General features: G+C 42.0%; 1 protein-coding gene across 12 annotated transcripts in view; it reads left to right on the plus strand.

Moving 5' to 3' along the window:
- The window catches only part of LOC149315981 (kelch domain-containing protein 8A), a 45,134-nt gene extending 27,575 nt beyond the window's left edge, over positions 1-17,559 (plus strand). For 5 of the 12 annotated variants that reach the window (XM_089514520.1, XM_089514518.1, XM_089514519.1 and 2 more), the window contains exons 2-7: positions 3,532-3,584; positions 3,918-4,333; positions 6,271-6,435; positions 11,657-11,872; positions 14,245-14,346; positions 15,410-17,559. In XM_089514520.1, the coding sequence (XP_089370646.1) occupies positions 3,958-4,333; positions 6,271-6,435; positions 11,657-11,872; positions 14,245-14,346; positions 15,410-15,603 (1,053 nt within the window). In that variant the 5' untranslated portion in view covers positions 3,532-3,584; positions 3,918-3,957 and the 3' untranslated portion in view covers positions 15,604-17,559. Of the gene's footprint in view, positions 1-2,696; positions 2,721-3,531; positions 3,585-3,917; positions 4,334-6,270; positions 6,436-11,656; positions 11,873-14,244; positions 14,347-15,409 lie in introns of those variants that run through there. The other 7 variants (XM_089514514.1, XM_089514523.1, XM_089514511.1 and 4 more) reach the window with 3 other exon arrangements.
- The last annotated feature ends 1,246 nt before the right edge of the window (positions 17,560-18,805 follow it).

The following is an 18,805-nucleotide window of genomic DNA, read 5'->3' on the forward strand; positions in this document are numbered from 1 at the left end:
TTGTATGTTTTAAAACATTTTACTGTTTTAAGTGGATTATTTTAATTGTTTTTAAAGTGCTGTTTTAATATGTTTAATTATACACACACACACACCTCCTTTCTCCCAAGTTGGGACTCAAGGTGGCTTACAACATATAGAATCATAGAGTTGGAAGAGACCACAAGGGCCATCCAGTCCAACCCAATTCTGCCATGCAGGAAATCTCAATCAAAGCAGCCCCGACAGATGGCCATCCAGCCTCTGCTTAAAGACCTCCAAGGAAGGCAACTCCACCACTCTGCAAGGGAGTTTGTTCCACTGTCGAACAGCCCTTACTGTCAGTATATGTGTGTGTTTGTGTTTGTGTGTTGCCTTGAGTCCCAACTTGGGAGAAAGGCAGGACAAAAATAAATGAATAAATAAATAAAATGAAATATAAACCAAACCTGAATAGAAATGAGAAGATGACAACAACAAAACTGAATGTGTTTATACTATTATAAGTGTTATTACGCATCAGTGTTAAAAACTATAATACAGTCTATGGCTACTTAGAAATCAATATAGGATGAGTCTCCCTTATCTGAAATGCTATGGACCAGAAGTGTTTTTGATTTCAGATTTTTTTTGGGGGGGGGGGGGGGGGATTTTGGAATACCTGTATTTGCATAAACATATATAATGAGATGTCTTGGAGATTTGACCTAAGTCTAAACATACATTAGTTTATGTTTCATATATACGTTATACACATAGCCTAAAGATAATTTTATACAATCTTTTTAATAATTTTGTGCATGAAGCAAGGTTTGTGAACACTGAAGCATCAGAAAGCAAAGGTGTCACTGTCTCAGCCACTCATGAAAACAGTTTTTGGTTTTTGGAATAGTTCAGAGTTCAGAATACTGGATATGGGAGATTCAACCTGTATTCTTCCCTGTTGAAAGAAGTTATCTTATTGTTATAATGAGCAATGATTTTGAGTTTTCTAATGTCTTGGCTCACTTTGTCTGAGAAGCAGGTGGCCTTATGGGCTCCCATCCGCTGTGATGGCTGCTAGCTTTAGGAAATCCTGCAGCCATCTAGTTTAGTTTCTAATCATTAGACAGAGTTCCCAAGACAATAAAAATTAGTTTTCTTTTTTGAATCCCCTGACTAGGCAAACAGAATAGGTCTTTTAGAAATGTCTGCATGCTGCAGGAACATAGCACTCAAGGTCCTGATCACTTCCATTCTTACCTGAATGTGTGAGTTGGGATGGGTTACCTTTAGAAATTGATTTATTCCAGTTCCAAGGCACCCCTTTAGACTAGCTTCTTCTGTTATAGTTACCATTTTAAAACAGTAACTTTGCTTTCACATTTAACAAAAGTAATTGGATGTTACTTTTAATATATCTAACTGCTACAAAGCTGGCCTGTAGTACAGTCTCTTCCTGTTCACCACAGCATCCACAACAGAGCATGAGACAGCAGCATGAAGCATACCAGAAGCCTGCATTCAATAAAGTCTTTGGGTATTTCATGCCTCCATCATCCACTTTATAGTAATGAAAATCATCAACAGTCATTTCTTCCCCTTAATATTCAATTATAACCCTGCTATTTTCATTTTTTCCCTTGACTTTCCTCAATAGTTTGGCCTCAAATAGACAAGCCAAAAGAAACAGTTTCAGGCCACCTTGGGGGCATGGCATTTAGATGACACATGTCCCAAAGCAACCAGAAACAGTGCCACAGCCACCCTAAGGGGAAAAGCTGGACTGAAAAAAAGCAGAAATAAACTGCTCTAGCCCAGAAAGTGTGCAACTTCGACCATGCATATAAACACCCCAACACAAGACCAGTCCCAGAGGAATGCTCCATCCTAATCCTAACCCTAAAACTGCATATAAATGCACCAGTGCAGGTGCACATTTAAAAAGGGTGGAGCTGGAGTACCCAAGTGGTTGGGGAAGCAATGCAAAAAGGTGAAAGTGTGACACCTCCAATGGATATATGTACAACATTCACAAACCAGAAAGTACAAAATGGGGCGCTGGGTGAAGAAAGGTGAAGGGGGCATGTGAGGAGGATGATTGTGCATTACTACTGTCCCGGTGGTGCAACTGTGTGCACGATTAAAGGTGGCAACCTTCCAGTGGGTTGGCATCTAGGCAGCAGGCAGTTGTCAGGGTGTGTTTGTGCGATGGTGGGCATGGTTGGGGGTGGAGTTACAAAAAACCCCACAATACCCAGTAGCACAGTTTGACCCACACCATGTGGTCATGGTTTGCACATGTGAGCCAACTTGAGAGTGGCCAGTCTGGTCAGTGAGGTCTCAGCCAGCTCTCAGAAGAAGCAGCTTCGAGCCATTCTTTCCTGCCTGTCTTCTTGACCTAGGTGTAATTTTCTGCTAGTAACAGAATGCATTACAATAATCTAATCAGGACATATATGGCATATGTTGTGTGATCAAGTTAGCCTTGTCTGGAAAGACTGACACTGGCCCCTGGCTTTCTGAGCTTCTAGTCTACCTAGGTATTCAGTGTCAGAGCTGGATCCAAGAGTTATACCTGACACATCATAGAGAACGCAATTCAATTCACAGCAAGTTTTTTACTCAGTTCCCAGGCCTGGGAACCAGCAGTCCTCAATTCCTCTTATGGGGATGCAGCTTCAGTTGATTGGCCCTTATTTAGCCTATTATAGCATCCAGGCACTAGTCCAGCACCAACTGATTCCAGTGAAAAAGGGGAGGTGAGTGTCCTCAGCATATTCTTGGCATGCAAACTCAAAACTCCTTGCCCAATAACATTATACAGGTACTAAACAACATCGGAGATAAGATGGATCTTTGTGGCAGCCATGGGAGATGAAGTGGAGCCCTCCACTATAATAAAGAGTGTTTACATTATGTAGCACTGTAATCCAGTGTTATACATGTGTAAAACCTTTCCTTCAGTCAATATACATGAGGACACTTGAATTAGGAATGAGTGGCTACTGTAGTATTTTCAGGAAGTCAGAGAAGCAGATAATAACATCATTTAAAGGCAAGCATAATCTTTTAAACAGAAAAAAAAATTAATACATCAGGTTCTGCAATAAACCTGTGGGGGTGGTGGTCTGGATCTGTTTATATTTATGAGGGGCTAGTGGAGCAGCTTCCTCCCTTTGGACAATACAGTGCTCCAATTTCCTACATTTATTCCTCTCATCTACATACTTGTCAGCTGTTCAGTGGAAGAGAGCAAAAAATAATCCCTTGGCTTGTGATAGGCGCTTGTGACTCTGACTGTGTCCTAACTAATGGGCTGCTCTCTAGCACACTTACAGCTCTGCACTCTGCTGCATAAGACAGAGTCAGGATATGGGGGATGGGAAGGATGTGGCTGTAGCTTGTCTAGGATGATATAGACAGACAGTGGGATTTTCAAGGGAAATAAAGTTTTCAGAAGGAAAGTTTTTGGAGCAGGGAAGGATCTGGTATGTCTGGATGTCAGAAAACAGAAACATAGGAGACCAACCTGGTTGCTTTGTTTGTTTGTTTGTTTGTTTGTTTGTTTAGGAGCAGGAGCCAGGGGATGCAGAAATGGAGGATTAACAGAGACTCAAGGAAAGGTATGAGCACTGCTTTGTGTATATGTCGAGCAGATAGAACATCCTGTCCTCAACCTGAATCTCTTCACATTTTTGGATTGCAACTACCATTATCCCCATCCTGCATGGCCATTGGCTATCCTGGATAGGGATGGTAGAAATCATAGCCTCACACATCTGTAAGGCATTGAGTTGGTAAAGGATATAAAGAATATAGGATATTGCTGATGGAGGCCATGAGAACAGAGATGCATTGCTTGTTTAGTTCTCTAATTATTTAGAATCTCAGTTTCCAGTTGATTTTCTTCATATGAATGACTTTGTTCTGTTTGTTTGTTTTTTGCTTTGTCACAGTTTAAGAAGACTACCTAACAGATGCCGTCTTGTCCCTGAGATGGAAGTGCCGAGCATCAAGGATTTTCAGTGGAAAACTCTTGCACCCCTGCCCAGCCCAAGAGTCTATTGCTCCCTGGTTGAGGCTGGGGGTCAGGTTTTTGCCATTGGTGGCTGTGATGACAATGGCATCCCCATGGACTGTTTTGAAGTGTACTCCCCTGAAGCGAACCAATGGAATTCTCTTCCCCCAATGCCTACAGCCAGGGCTGGGGTTGCTGTAGCTACACTGGGCAAGAGAATCATGGTGATCGGAGGTGTTGGAGCTAACCAGATGCCATTGAAGATTGTGGAAATGTACAACATAGATGAGGGCAAGTGGAAGAAACGAAACTCCTTGAGGGAAGCTTCGATGGGGATCTCTGTGACAGTGAAAGGCAAGAGAGATCCTTTTACTAAAAGGGCTGATGACAACATAATATTGGCTTTTAGAGAAGTATCCCCCACCCCTGTGTATTCCTTCCAAGCAATTTGATTGGTGGGGTCAAGTATATTGCTTCTTCAGAGACAGATCTAGCCAGTGAGAAGCTATCAGTCAATTTCCCCTTCACTGTGAATATGGCTTGGCTTTGACTCTTGTGCCTGAGGTGCTGGAATGACCATCTCTGAATTTCTGGGGTGAGGTCAGGTGATTTTTAACAGTGTAGTCTAGGACTGGCTGCGAAATGTGTCTTGTAATTGGCGTGCACCATCTGTTTCACTGACCTCCTCTCTGCTTGTTAAAAAGAAAAAAGAGCAACAACAGACAGGCACATTCTCTATTCCTGCCAAATATATAGGACAGCTTGTTTGTTGGTTTTTGTTTGCGGAACAGCTTTACTCATTGTCAAAGCACAAAAGAATCCGTGCTTTCTAGTGGATGAGGCAGATTAAAAGGCTTTGCCAGAGCAGGGCACAAGAACTGTGAAAGTGAAGGTCATTGTCCAGAAAGCAGTATATCTCTTGTAAGGCATTCCATCTCCTTAACTGCAGCTCTGTGCCTTTCTTAAAGAGCTGCTTTTGAACTACTTCAAATAGAATGGATGGATTTTTGAAGCCAGTATTGGAACAAAATGCTGTACTACTCACCGTTATTCTCTTAGCTACTCTCCATGCTCAAAGAAACCATAACTCTTGCTATACAGATAAATTCAATATACTGATAATATAGCCTTTGATGATGCAAGCATTTTTCATAAAAAGTGGTGCTTGCAAAATTGTGTTAACAAACTCCCAGCAGATAAAATCATGTGGCCCTCCCTATGCCATTGCTATCATCCCCAGCCACCATAGCCAATGCTGAGGAATGCTGGGAATTATAGTTCAACAATGTCTTTAGGGCCATAAATTTCCATGCTTTATATTTTCATATTATTTAAAGCAGATATGTACATTATTTAGTATTTTTCTTTAGTAAGGAAAATGCTTTTCATCCTGCTTTTCCTGATAAAAAGTACAATTATAGGATGAAGTGGGCATTTGGGGAGGCGATGAAGTCTCATTTGCTCTACTCCAAGACATCTGCAGGTTGCCCCCTTAAATTCAACAAAGTGATATTGAGGATAACAGCATTAAAATGGACAATTCCTGTGTAGGCTTCTGAAGCTACAATTGTCCATTTCAATCTCATTTTTGCCAACTATAGGAGGAGAGGATCCAAGAGACCACCCAGGCGGTCATATGAGGCCAAGGACCATATATCTCCACACACACACATGTGCATGTTTCGGGGAAGGGTGTGCTCTGGTTACCATGTCTTCAGGTTTATTGGACACCTATTTTACTTTCTATTTCAGCCTGGAATAAAGAGTCTCAGTACCCAGTTCCCCTTTGGACAATAAATATTTCAGGTTCTTATTTCACTATGCATTATTTCAATATGGCAGGCATTGGGTTCCTCATTTGTCTGGTGTACATGTGTGTGTGTTGGGGGGACAGGACTCTAACTTGTGTGTTACATGTCATACTCCTGCCTCCCCCTCCCACACAGAGTGGGAAGAGTGAGGCAAGCTCTTCTTAGATTGCTGAGGGCCTGAACAGACAGGCCAAAATAAAGCTGCTTCAGGTCACTTTGGAGATATGCTGTTTAAATGACTCACGCATCTTAAGAGGAACTGTGCCAAAGCTGTGCTCCAGTCCTTAGGACTGGAGCATGGCTTTGGTGTGACTTCCAGCCTCTTAGGACACATTAGCATTTAAATAGCACACTGCCAAAGTGACCCGAAGCAGCTTTATTTAATAAATAATAAATATAATATAAATAGCTTTTAATAAATAGCTCAGAAGTTCATTTTGTGTTTGAATTTTTGTCATTTTCACTTGATTTCTTTTCCAGACTACAGGATCTATGCAGCAGGTGGAATGGGAGTGGACCTACGCCCACACAATTATATGCAGCATTATGACATGCTAAAGGACATTTGGGTATCACTGGCAACCATGCCAACACCGAGATATGCTGCTACATCTTTCCTGCGGGGCACTAAGATCTATGTGCTCGGTAAGAATTGATCTCAGGCCCTTTCCATTGATTTTTATATTTTATTTTAATTTATTTCACTATTTCTATTCTGCACTCAATCTAAAGATTTCAGGGTGATGTATAGGCAGAATTAATTCTTATAATTTAAAACAATATTAAAATGATATACAAGGAGAAAAACATATTGAACACATTAACAAGTTAAAACAGGCTTAAAAGATTAACACATTATTTTATTTATTCATTAAAAATACCATTTTTCATGTAACTGATCTACTATTATGCATGTGACTGACCAGTGGACATCAATCTAATCTTAACCCTTTCATGTCTTCTCAAGGAAATTCAGAAAGTTTCCTTTTCATGCCTATAACATCGCCCCTCTAATATACAGTGCATTTTCTGGGATTGCCTGGGATTGGTAATGTCAGAGGGAAGCTGGATCTCCAGATCACTATTTCTTCAAAAGTACATGTATGCCGTCAAGTCATTTCTGACTTGTGGCAGCCCTAAGTCAACCTTATCATGGGGTTTTCTTGACAAGATTTGTTCAGGGTAGGTTTGCCCTTGCATTTCTCTGGGGCTAAGATGGTGTGACTTGCCCAAGGTCACCCAATGCATTTCCATAACTGAGTGAAGTTTTGAACCCTGGATCCCCAAAGTTCTAGTTCAACACTCAAACTACTACACCCTATTGAAGTCCATGGGCTGGTTTGATTGTACAAAATAAAGGAAAATAATAGGTTCATCACTGGAGCTCTCCCCTTTTAGGTGTGGGCACAATTGGCCCTCATAGACATGTCTCTTCCAGTGTTTTACTCCTGAAATGGCAAAATCTGTTCTATAGTTTTTTGTGATTTTTTTTTTTTTGGGGGGGGGGGCGTTATTTGGATTTGTTCTGGAAGAATTTATTCAGGGACATAGCTAGGATTTTAGGAAGGGGGGATCGAGACTAAGTGCCACCATTATAATGGGGCTTGGGTGCGGTGGCGCAGCAGCACACACCATTCATTTTTCTAATGGAAGGGGGGGGTCTGGACCCCAAGAACCCCCCCTTGGCTACGTCCCTGATTTATTCGTACTATTTCACCTGCATCAGTGTCTGGTGTCTGCCCAACACTGGTCAGTAAGTGAGTAAGCTAGGATTTCAGGACATGTGTTGTAGGTGAGGAGTACACAACTTGTGAACCACACCAGGAAAAGGAATGTTAAAAATATGGCCTGCAGAAATCTGTATAAGTTGATACCAGGGCTTGCAGGGAAATGTGAGTACAAAAGTAGCTTTGGGAGTTGCATGAGACCCCCAGGCTGCATTTGCCTATCCTGATTGAAATGCTATTAGGCTACAATTCTCATAATCACTCAGTATTGACCATGCTGGCTAGGATGAAGGGCAGGTGCAGAATCTAACACTATTTGGAGAGCCATACATTGCATATCTCTGTTCTAGGTTAAGATCTGCTGCAGAGTGGGGATTGTGTGGTCCTCCACACGTTGTTGAATTGCAGTACCCATCAGCCCTGCTTAACATAGCTATTAGTTAAGACTGCTGAGAGATACAATCCAACAACATCTGGAGGGCCATGCAGTTCTCATCCCATCCTCCAGGTTGTATGCCTTCCAACATTTCATAAACAAAAACTGGGACATGTGGGGAAAAGTGATGGAAATGACAAATTAGGAAGACGTAGCTAATTAGGAAAAAGCTAGGAGAGGCTGCTGCAGTTTGCTTTTGCCTGTGTCTACTGGGATGGGAAGGGGAAGATTTTGCCATCCCCCTTCTCTCCCTGCTGCTGAGTTGACTCAATGCAAACTAGTTTTGCACTTTGAACTCAGTTTACAGCAACTGAAATAAGCTGTGGGCAAAGAGGGAAAATAGAAGGAGGAAAGAGAAACTGGGATTTTTTAAAAGCAGCTGAAAATGTTGGGTGACAGAGAATTAATTGGGACTCCTCCTGCCAAATCAGGACAGTTGGAGGGTATGTAGCTGCCATTTATTCCACATTTGTTTTATGTACTGTAAGGCTTATCACATTAGTTATTAAATCATTTTACCTCTATCTGGTTTAAAGCTGGATTCAGGTGGCACCCTGATCTGGCAGCAATAAAGTCTAATAAGATCAGGATGCTGCCCAAATTCAGCTTTAAATTGGAGAGAGGTAAATCAATTTAATAACCAATGTGATAAGTCTGCCTGTCTGTCTTTTTTTCTTTTAAAGGAAACCAAAATTCAGTAGGAAGGGAAGTCAACATTCATTGCACCTGAAGTAGCTGGATCTTGTGACCAATATTTAATTTGCAAAAGAAGCACATTTTTGTATAGTTACTTATTTTGCAAAGAAGAAGTAAGTGAGGTATGAATGACATATCTTGTTATGAAAGACTCATGTTATTAGGACAAACTTTCAAAGCAGCATATACCCAAGAACATTTTTCCTGTTTTGAAAAGAAGTTCTTTCTGCAGTGTTAACTGCCTCTTTCCTGTCATTAAAAGAATAACTGGCCATCTCTTCACAATCCTGCACTTAGTCTCTCCCTCCCCCCCCCCCCCCGAACTCTCTTGGTGCCATCCGGTGGATGTTTTGAATTTCATTTTGCCTTTGAGAACCTAATAAACAGGACAAGGATGCAACAGTGTGATATGCAGTAGTGTGCACTAGTGTGATATGCAGAGACATGGTACTTTTGGTACAGGCCATTCATATATAGCCAATATAACTAGTATACTTTGACAGTACCATCCTCCAGTGCCCCTTTACAGCTATCTAAGATGGTGTCTGCTCCTTCATCTTGTTGTAACAAATTCCCAAGAAAATGGTATGATCTTACAAATTCTGCTGTCTTTAAAGAAGTCCAAAATCAAGTCCAAACTCTGCTGCTAGAAGGGGCCACCACACTCTGTTTTGTGGTAACAAGTACCTCTTTAATTTCATGCTCTTTGGCAGATTATAATCCACTTCATTTTCAGACTCCTTGTGCTCAAACTCCTTGTGCTTTGGTTGACATGTTTGCCAGTGTATGCCTACAGTACATCAGTAGGTAGACAGAAAATGCTAAATACAAGCAAAGACTGTGTGAGATGGTCTAGCATCCATAATACTGAGATCCATCAACTTTTTTATAAAAAAAAAATATAAGTAACAGCCAGCCATTTTAAACAGGCATTTTAAAGGGGAAAACTGATTATTCTGAGATGAAAAGTTTTATATTTCACATAGCACTGCCCCCAAATGTATATTTTTTTGAGCAAATGCAATTGATTCTCACACTTTTCTAAAAGCTATTCAGAGGTAAAACAAACACTTTGGTGCCACAATTCCAATTGCTTTTATTTTTAGCCTTACAAAGTTTATTCCAAATGACTACGACAGAAGAATAGTCGCATTACAGCAGAAGCAAAAAGAACCTTGTGATACCCCTATGACTAACAGATCTATTGCTGCATAAACACAAAAGTTTATAACACAATAAATCAGTTAGTCTTTAAAGTGTCATAAGACTTCTTTCTTGTTTATGCTTGATAGTTTCTGGAAGGCTGTTCAGTTTGATTCTACCTTCTGGCTGTACAAACATCTACATACAGTTAGATTTCTATCCAGTTTTATCCAAAAGATTAAGGAACCAGATTTTGCTGGCTCTGTTTGCTGGCTTTAATAGCAGTCTTGAGAGCAACTAGGAATTCATCAGGCAAAAATGACTACTAGAAAATGTTTCCCCTGGTGAATTTATGGGTGTCAGATACCATTAAACATCATGTTCTTCCTAGCTGGGATGCTACCCCACTAAATATTTCGGCACACAAATATCTATTCTGTCTGTAATATAAAGAGATACTGTGAATGTTAAATGCTAGGCGAAAGTATTTTGCTGCCTGAGACAGAACGTAGACATGTGGATGCAGCTAAAGTCAGGATAATTGCTCCTCTAGGCTAGTCAAGTTATTTTGGCACATGTGGCTGAAAATCCCACAGGCATCACTTCCCATCTCAGGGCTGGAGTCAGAAGTAAATGACTTGTACATTAGTCCTATTGATTTCAAAGTCATGATCCGCTGATGTCAATAGGACCCAGTTTCATTTAATATACTCTGAATTCAAGCCTATAATGAAAAATAAATATTAATTTGCTTCTTTTTCAGGACACCCCAAATCAGCTGCTTCACTCTGTGTAATGCTAAGCTGACCCACTCTTGCACCCATCATTGGCAACAGTGTGAAAGATTGGTCAGTGTCCAAAAATGATTATATTGTATCACAAATCCCTACATGTTGTGTGAGAGAAAGCTAGAACTTGGTGCAGATGTTTTGTTTTTCAGTATCCCTATAGTACATAAAACATTAAATTCCAGCCTCAAGTAATTTTTAAGTGTTTAAGAACAGACCCAGCAGAATCAATGGTAGCCCTGCCAGGTAACAAACTGTTTTCTGTATGAGCTATATTGCCTGCTCGTTCTCTCCCTGTACTGCAGGAGAGGAAAACAAATAGGGGGGTAATCTAAGTCGAGGTGATGGCAGCCATCTATGATAGAGAGAAGGTATGTCAAAGAACAGGGTCTAAAATGTATCTTGTTTGCAGCACATCTCCTTCCTTTCCCATTGACAGACTATATGAGTTTTCTTTCTCTGTGGTCATCCCATCCTGCAGCATGGACTTACCCATATTCTGCAAGCTTGATGAGAGAATTGTTTCTATGTGCTTTTCTCCAACAATATTTGTACCCTGTGTGAGCCATGCAGAATGTAAAGAGTACTTGAGTGATCAAATCACATTTTGAAACTTGTGCAAGGAACCATAACCTTTTTGTTTAATTTATCATAAGGAACTGTTGCCAGCCAAACTGGAGAAAGATGGTGAGCCATGTCAAACGAATCAACATAGACAGCCTTTGGTCTATCAGCAGTTATCGATAATCAATGAGCAGGGCATAAACCTCTTGCAGGAATTGATACTCTGTCAATGTACTTTGCCTTGTATTTGGAAAAGCATCCTCAATAATAAGAGTAAACAATTTGATTGCTTTGGAGCTTTTTGTACTAGGGTGGGAAAAAAGTAAATTCATAGATATATTAGATAGGATTATAATCTAATCTAGATGAAATCTAAAATTGGTTAGGCAGTAAAGTGACCCTTGGACATTTTTGGATGGACCACCTTGCATCCGATGGTTGTGGGATTTTAGCAAAAATGCTGAGCAGGGCAGACTTTTTCATGGCTGAACAAGATCCCTTCTCCCTCCTAGGTGGAAGACAATCCAAATATGCTGTGAATGCCTTTGAGGTCTTTGACACGGAGACCAGATCTTGGACAAAATTTCCCAACATCCCCAGCAAAAGGGCTTTCTCCAGCTTTGTCTGCACAGAGAATAACATTTATAGCCTTGGGGGATTACGGCAAGGCAGGTTATACCGTCAGCCTAAATTCATGAAGAATGTGGATGTGTTTGACATTGAACAAGGTAAGTTCTTTCAGGGTCTCGCTCTAATTCCCACTACTATTGTACAGACCTGTACAACTTGGCAATAGGCAGGGGCCAAAATTAAAATAGGTTAACTTCTTTGGACCAAAGAGAGGGCTTGGGGGGTTGGGATGGAGATGCCCTCAGAGTTCTGCACAGCAGCAGCTATGTGGGACTCTGAGGGCCTTGTGGGGCAGTGGTATGGCTGGGCGGGGGGAGGTTAAGGCATTTTGCTGCTCTCCACCAGCTGACACCAATCCCAGTGATGCTACTGCTCCACAGCCCAGGCCCAAGGAGACTGCTGAGGTTGTGGACGTGTGCTTGCCATTCCTCCTTCTCCACAGCCCAGCCATCTCCTTGAGAGAAGGCTGAGTGGTGGAGGTAGGTTGGGGGTAAGTTTGAGGATGCGGGCTGCAGGAAATGATTTGGCCATGTGTTATTCAGGCCTGCTTTGTACCTTCAAGTGGTCTGTGACTTATGGTGACCCAAAGGCCAGCCTGTCAAAGGATTTTCTTGACAAGATTTGTTCAGAAGAAATTTGGCATTGCCCTCCTTTTAGATGGAGAGAGTGGGAGTTGCCCAAGGTCACCTAGTGGGTTTCCATGACTGAGCAAGGATTTGAACCCTGGACTCCCAGAATTCTAGTCCAATACTCAATACTACTTCACCATACTGACTTTACTATAGTACTTAAAAAGGACAATATGGTGCAGCATGTAATGGTAATAAAGACCCACATTTGAGCGAGGGTTTTCCCATTTTATTTGTAACAAAATTTGTCCAACATTTTGCAAGTATATTCATTTTCAAAAGACTGGGCATATAGCTCTTAAAGGTCTGAATGGTTGGGCATTCAACCATATTAGTGGTGACCTTGTATGTCTTATAGGTACACTATGGTGGTCTCCATGCTGAGCACAGTTGTACCTATTCAGTTTGGCCAGTTTAAAACTGAGATATTTTGCAGAATGGAGGAGAACGTTATTATTATTATTATTATTATTATTATTATTAAGTATAGTAGTAGTAGTTTCGGGTTTTTGGTATTGTTTTTTTTTAAATCTACCAAAATTCATAAAATTCTTTGCATTCAGTGGGGGGAGTGGATGCTTCAGGTTTAAATATGTGAATATGCGAGGAAGCAAAATGTGGAAATGTCTCATTCCTATCCACTGCTGTTTCTGTTTTTACAGACATTCGATGTATCTAACCAGACTGCATGCTGGCTCATAAATATTAATAAAATCCATCAGTCAGTTTATGCTATCAATGTATGTATGTGGATTATGAAAGCTTTTCTGCTTATTTCAGAACAGTGGATGTTCAAGGACTACAGAAGTAAAAAGAATAGTAGCAAAGTCTATGGGCCCTGAGTCTGTGCCAGGCAAACCTGCTGTTCCCACTATACTGTTAACTCATCCTGTGCTTTGTATTAAACTAATCTGCATATGAATACGTATCCACTATAACAGGGAAACAGAAAAGACCTTTTGTGAAAATAATGAGTCCAGGAGTCAGATTTAACCCAGAGAGAGACCTGTCTTTACATAGACACAAAGAATTCAAGGAAGCCATGTTTTCTGTGTGCTGTAACTAAACACTAAAACAGAGAGAGCTCATCCTTTATACTTGTGCTCTCTTTCCCACCTGGTACGTTCCAAAGGATTTCAGCCCACAAATAATATATTTTCCAGCAACCATGATCATGCTGCTGTGGGTTGATGGGAGTGGCACTACAGTGTGGTGTCTTTTTATAGTTTGGAAGATGGCCCTAGTAAATTCTTGTAGTAGCATCAGATTGTTACACTAGCATCTTGCTAAGGTGGACAAGTGTTATGAGATAGAATCAGATTACACATTTTGAACTGGCTGCCCACCACTCAGGGCCTGGCTTCACCTCTAAGGGGACCTTGAGAGAATTATTCTCTGATGCCCATCCCAATGATAGCCTTCAGTAGTGCTCCTAGAAAACTGGACCCTTTCAAGGGCTTACTAGCTTGGAGGTGTGTGGCCATCTAACAACTGACACCAAGTGGCTTGACTACTCCACCACCATATAGTATTGCATTCTGGCAGAATTAGAATAGCAGTGGATTACGTTTATTCATATAGGCTTAGTCCTCCTGTTTGCACCAAGCAAATAATGGGAAGAGGAGGTGATTAAACCCACCATCAGCAGTGGTGGGCCCTGCTGATGTCCTGGGACTTTACATTTGCATAAATCTACTTGGTGCTGTTACCAGGTCTGCCATTGTTCAATCATGTGGGCCAAATATTTATATGCTAAAAGTATGATATTGTTGCAGTCAAACATACTGACATCTTCTCTTCTTATTATTACTTAATGTAACACATAATTGGTTGATTTTCAGGAGGATGGATGAAGACTGAGCATTCATTCTTTCTGAAGAAACGGCGGGCTGATTTCATAGCTGGTTATTTGAAAGGGAGACTTGTCATAGCTGGAGGATTAGGTGAGGATGATTGATGTCCTTCTATAGCATACTCTCCAACTGGGGATAGTCCCAATTAATCCTCTGCTGTCACAATTTTTCAGTTGCTTTTAAAATGCCCCAGTTTCTCTCTCTCTCCCCCCTTACCTCCCTTTCCCCCTTTGTCCTCAGCTTTCTTCAATTGCTGCAAACTGAGTTCAAAGTGCAAAAGGAGTTTTTGAATTCAAAGTAGTTTGTACTCCATTTGGAAATCATGCCCTATGAGGAATGACTTAGGGAGCTGGGGATGTTTAACCTGGAGAAGAGAAGATTAAGAAGTGATATGATAGCCCTGTTTAAATATTTGAAGGGATGTCATATTATGGAGGGAGCAAGCTTGTTTTCTGCTGCTCCAGAGAACAGGACTTGGAGCAATGGGCGCAAGCTACAGGAAAAGAGATTCCACCTCAACATTAGGAGGAACTTCCTGACAGTAAGGGCTGTTCAACAGTGGAAAGAATGTGTTGGTCTCTCCTTCTTTGGAGGTTTTTAAACAGAGGTTGGATAGTCATCTGTCAGGGGAACTTTGATTGTGTATTTTTGCATGGCAGAATGGAGTTGAACTGGATGGCCTTTGAGGTCTCTACCAACTCTATGATTCTATGGTGGGATACAAACCGCCATATAGTACGTATTGTATACGTACTAGGGTTAGGAAGGGGCGGTGCTTCCGCATGGGCGCCGCCATCTTTACGTACTGGACGCATAGCGTCCAGACGTGTCGCGGCGCTAATGACGTCACGAATGAGCCCTTGGCGTTTCGCGACGTCATCAGTGCGCCGCGGAAAGAAGCTCCGAAATGGAGCTTCTTTTTTGCTCCGCGCGGGAGCCGCGCGGTTTGGCTGCTGCAGCTCCCGCACGGAGCAAATGGCGCCGGCGGGGGAACACCGCAAAGCGGCGGTTTGTATCCCGCCTATGATTCTAACTCAACAGAAAGGAAAGGAGGGGAGATGGTGGAATCTCATGCTTCCCATTAGAAGAAGAGTTCTGTGCTCTCTCTCTCTGTATAATCTTATCTCTCCATCTCTGTTTTCCCTGCCCTTAGGAAACCAACCAACTGTTCTGGAATCAGCTGAGGCCTTTCATCCTGGGAAGAACAAATGGGAGAGCCTACCTCCTATGCCCACCCCACGATGTGCCTGCTCCAACATTGTGGTAAAAAACTGCCTTCTGGCCGTAGGTGGAGTGAACCAGGGCCTGAGTGATGCAGTGGAAGCTCTCTGTGTCTCTGACTCCTAGCTGGCCTGTCTCTAGATCCTCCCTGTACAAGGGGCCTATACAATACACCTGAGAAGGTCAGCACTCTGCAGTTCTGAGTGCTGGGCCACCACTACGTAACACAGGAAGAGTTTACATCTTCTCTACACCATCTGCCCCACTCTGCTGCTTTCCTGTAACTCTGTTCATTCACTGTTTTAGAGAAGGTCCCTTCTTGCCTCATGTAGCTTTGTGGCTCTGGCAGTTACCAGATGCTCTTCCTTGTGGCAGTGTCATCCTTGCAAGTACTGCTGAGCTGCACAACTTGATGAATCTAGAGCCACTTCATCGTCAACTCTGAAGGGCTGAGGAACATGGCAGCTTTACCACAAAGCAGCAGAGGTTCATCACACGAGGTGGGATCTTTCAGCCAAGGATTAGAAAGAACATCAGCTATGAACTGTGTGAGGCCATTTTGCCTTCCTCCAAAATACTATGTTCAAAAAACACCAGTTGAGTGAAGCATAAGGGCCTCTGCTGGGTTCTTCACAAGCTAACTATGGAAACAAAGAAAAGAATGAATCCCACAGAGCTAGAGCTTGTGCCTCTAGTGCTCCTTTTAAATGCTGTGCTGTTAGTGGTGGACTCTTAATTTCTTTCTGTGGAAGCCCTGTAGCAGTGCATTGCCCCAGACACAGCCTGCTGTGACATTAGATTCGAAGCATATGGAATGAATTTTCAAGATGCTTCCTAGTCATGCGGCTAGTTGGATAGTGAGCCACCTCAGTCTGTGGGAGAGGAACCAATCTGATGCCTTGATTGACAGTTCCTGCAATTAGAGTAGCATATTGTCTATGCTGGAAGGTTAAACGCTAAAGACAAATCGATGTGTCGAGAGGAATGCCTTCATGCAAGGGACTGAGTTTTTGTCTCTGCAAGCAGACACGTGTGCGCACATGCGCGCGCGCGCACACACACACACACACACATGCACTTTAGGGGGCATTTGCAAAGCCTGAACTTAGCATAATGTAGCCAGTATTTGTGAAGCAGACATACTGTATATACTCATCTATAAGTCCAAAAATTTATGCCCAAAAATTGGCCCCCAAATCCCAGGTCGATTTATTTGCAGGTCAGTATGGTAATGTGATAGCAGCTCTTTCAGATTCCCCCATGTGGTGGGGAGAGCAGTTTCTTTCTCTCTTGAGCCAAGCAGAAAGAGTCCTAAGGGACTGATTGCAAACAAGTTCCTCTCCCACCAGCGCTACTGCTGTCTGGGAAATGAAGGCTGCAACAAAGGCTGAAATGCTGAAGCAAAAAGCCTCAGTTAGAGTCCCTCTTGCCATGGGCACACATACACACACTGAAGGAGCCTCCAAATTTTATCCTCGACATATCCACGGGTTATGGCAAAATCCATAATTTTGGCCCCAAAACCTGCCCTCAGTGTATACATGAGGTCATCTTATAAGTCAAGTATACATAGTAGTCCAGAGTTCATAATAGTTTTTCTGAGGTCATACCAACAACAAACCTTGTCTGCTATTTTTATTGTTTTTGCATGTGTGAAGCCACACACAACATATGCACATGCACACCCACATACACACAAAACACACACAGATACACATTCTATCTATCTCTCCCTCTCTCTCCCCCCACCTCTCTCTCTCTCTGCTCCAGCCAGGCAGTCAAACTTGCCACTATTATCCAAATCATGTACGGTGCATCAGTTTAAGTTTTGGTGAATTATTAGCAAGTAGCACAATTAAAAATTATGTTCATATGTTAAACTGAGTGCTTGTTTCCATGAGGATGGACTAAGAGAAAAGGTGTACATTTCAAAGAGGCTCAAAATGCCATGACTGCTTTCTTTTTAATAGATGTTCTCCTGCAGCCCTTCCAGTGTATCCAGTGCTAGTAGGCTACTGGCACCAGTTGCCTGCTGAGTCAGTTACTGCTTTATCACACTAGGGGGCAAACATGATTTAAATGAGAGTTAAACTAGAGAAAACCAGGAAATACCTGATGTTTATCACATGGCATTTCCTGGTTTTCTCTAGTTTAACTCTTGTTTAAATCCTGTTTGCCCCCTGGTGTGATAAAGCAGTTAGTTGCACAGTGCTCTTAGCCAGTTACCTGCTATGGAAGAAGGTACATCTTTGCTTCTAAAAATGTCCACGGGAGCAGCTTGCAGGACCCGGGCTGCATTCAGGACAGACTCGGGTGGCAATTTGGCAGTGATTTCTTTGTGATAATACCTGGCTGCCTCCCAAATTAGGACTGAATTCAGGAAAGGTAAGCCGAGGTTTTAACCCCATGCGATAAGGTCCTAAGAACAGTATCTTGAGCATATACATAGTAGTTCTTAAGAATGTATAAACTGAATGTTATTCTGTGCCAGAACTGGGTGTAATTCTGAACCCACCCACCCCCCCAGAGTTCTTTCAGTGCCAAATACTGACAAACATTACTGCTGTAGCAAAAGCTTTATTGGTGGTAAATGATGCAGCAGATGATACATAGCAGACAGGCATTCCAGTCCTTTCATTGGGGTCAGCATCTCTGCTCAGCCAGTGCTATAACTGGGCTCCCAAACTACCTAGATCCAGACTGTTCCCAGCTGACAATCAAATTGCCCATTGTTGGCTATATGGGGCACCTCGGTTGGAGTACACTCTCTCCCCACTGAGGTTGATAGACGATATACTCCCAAGGGTTATACAGTACAGAAGCAAACAAAGAAAAAGTGTGCAAGCATGACTCATCTCTCCTTTCTTTTCTTTTTTTTTTTTAGAACTATACAACCAAGTTAGCAACAAAGGAAAATGCACTCAGGCTTCATGTCTTTTTCTTGGCTCAGAATGCCAAGCCAATGCAAAAAGTATTGAACAAGATCATTAATAGAAATGGACTATGACTATTATAACATGACTATGATGCTAACAAGGACTCCAAAGCCCATCTGCCCCATGGCAGAGGCCCAGTTCACAACAAATGTGAAGATACATTTATATTGTTCTGTCCTAGGGATCTCAAGTGCTACCATACTCATCCCCAGAAAGCCATCCACCAAAGCAGGCGTATCAGCATCATTCATCCAGCCCTTTTGCAGTTATAATGGCATTTGTTTTGTAACACTGAACATACTTCAAAGTGTTTCGGTATTGTTCATTTTATATATCTTGCCAGTAATGCAACTGTTTCCAGGGTGGATAATGAAGGCTGAAGCAATAAAACC

The sequence above is a fragment of the Sceloporus occidentalis genome, unplaced genomic scaffold (assembly GCF_023333645.1).
Source record: "Sceloporus occidentalis isolate IW3139 unplaced genomic scaffold, rSceOcc1.0.p SCAF_3, whole genome shotgun sequence".
In the NCBI taxonomy this organism is placed as follows: domain Eukaryota; kingdom Metazoa; phylum Chordata; class Lepidosauria; order Squamata; family Phrynosomatidae; genus Sceloporus; species Sceloporus occidentalis.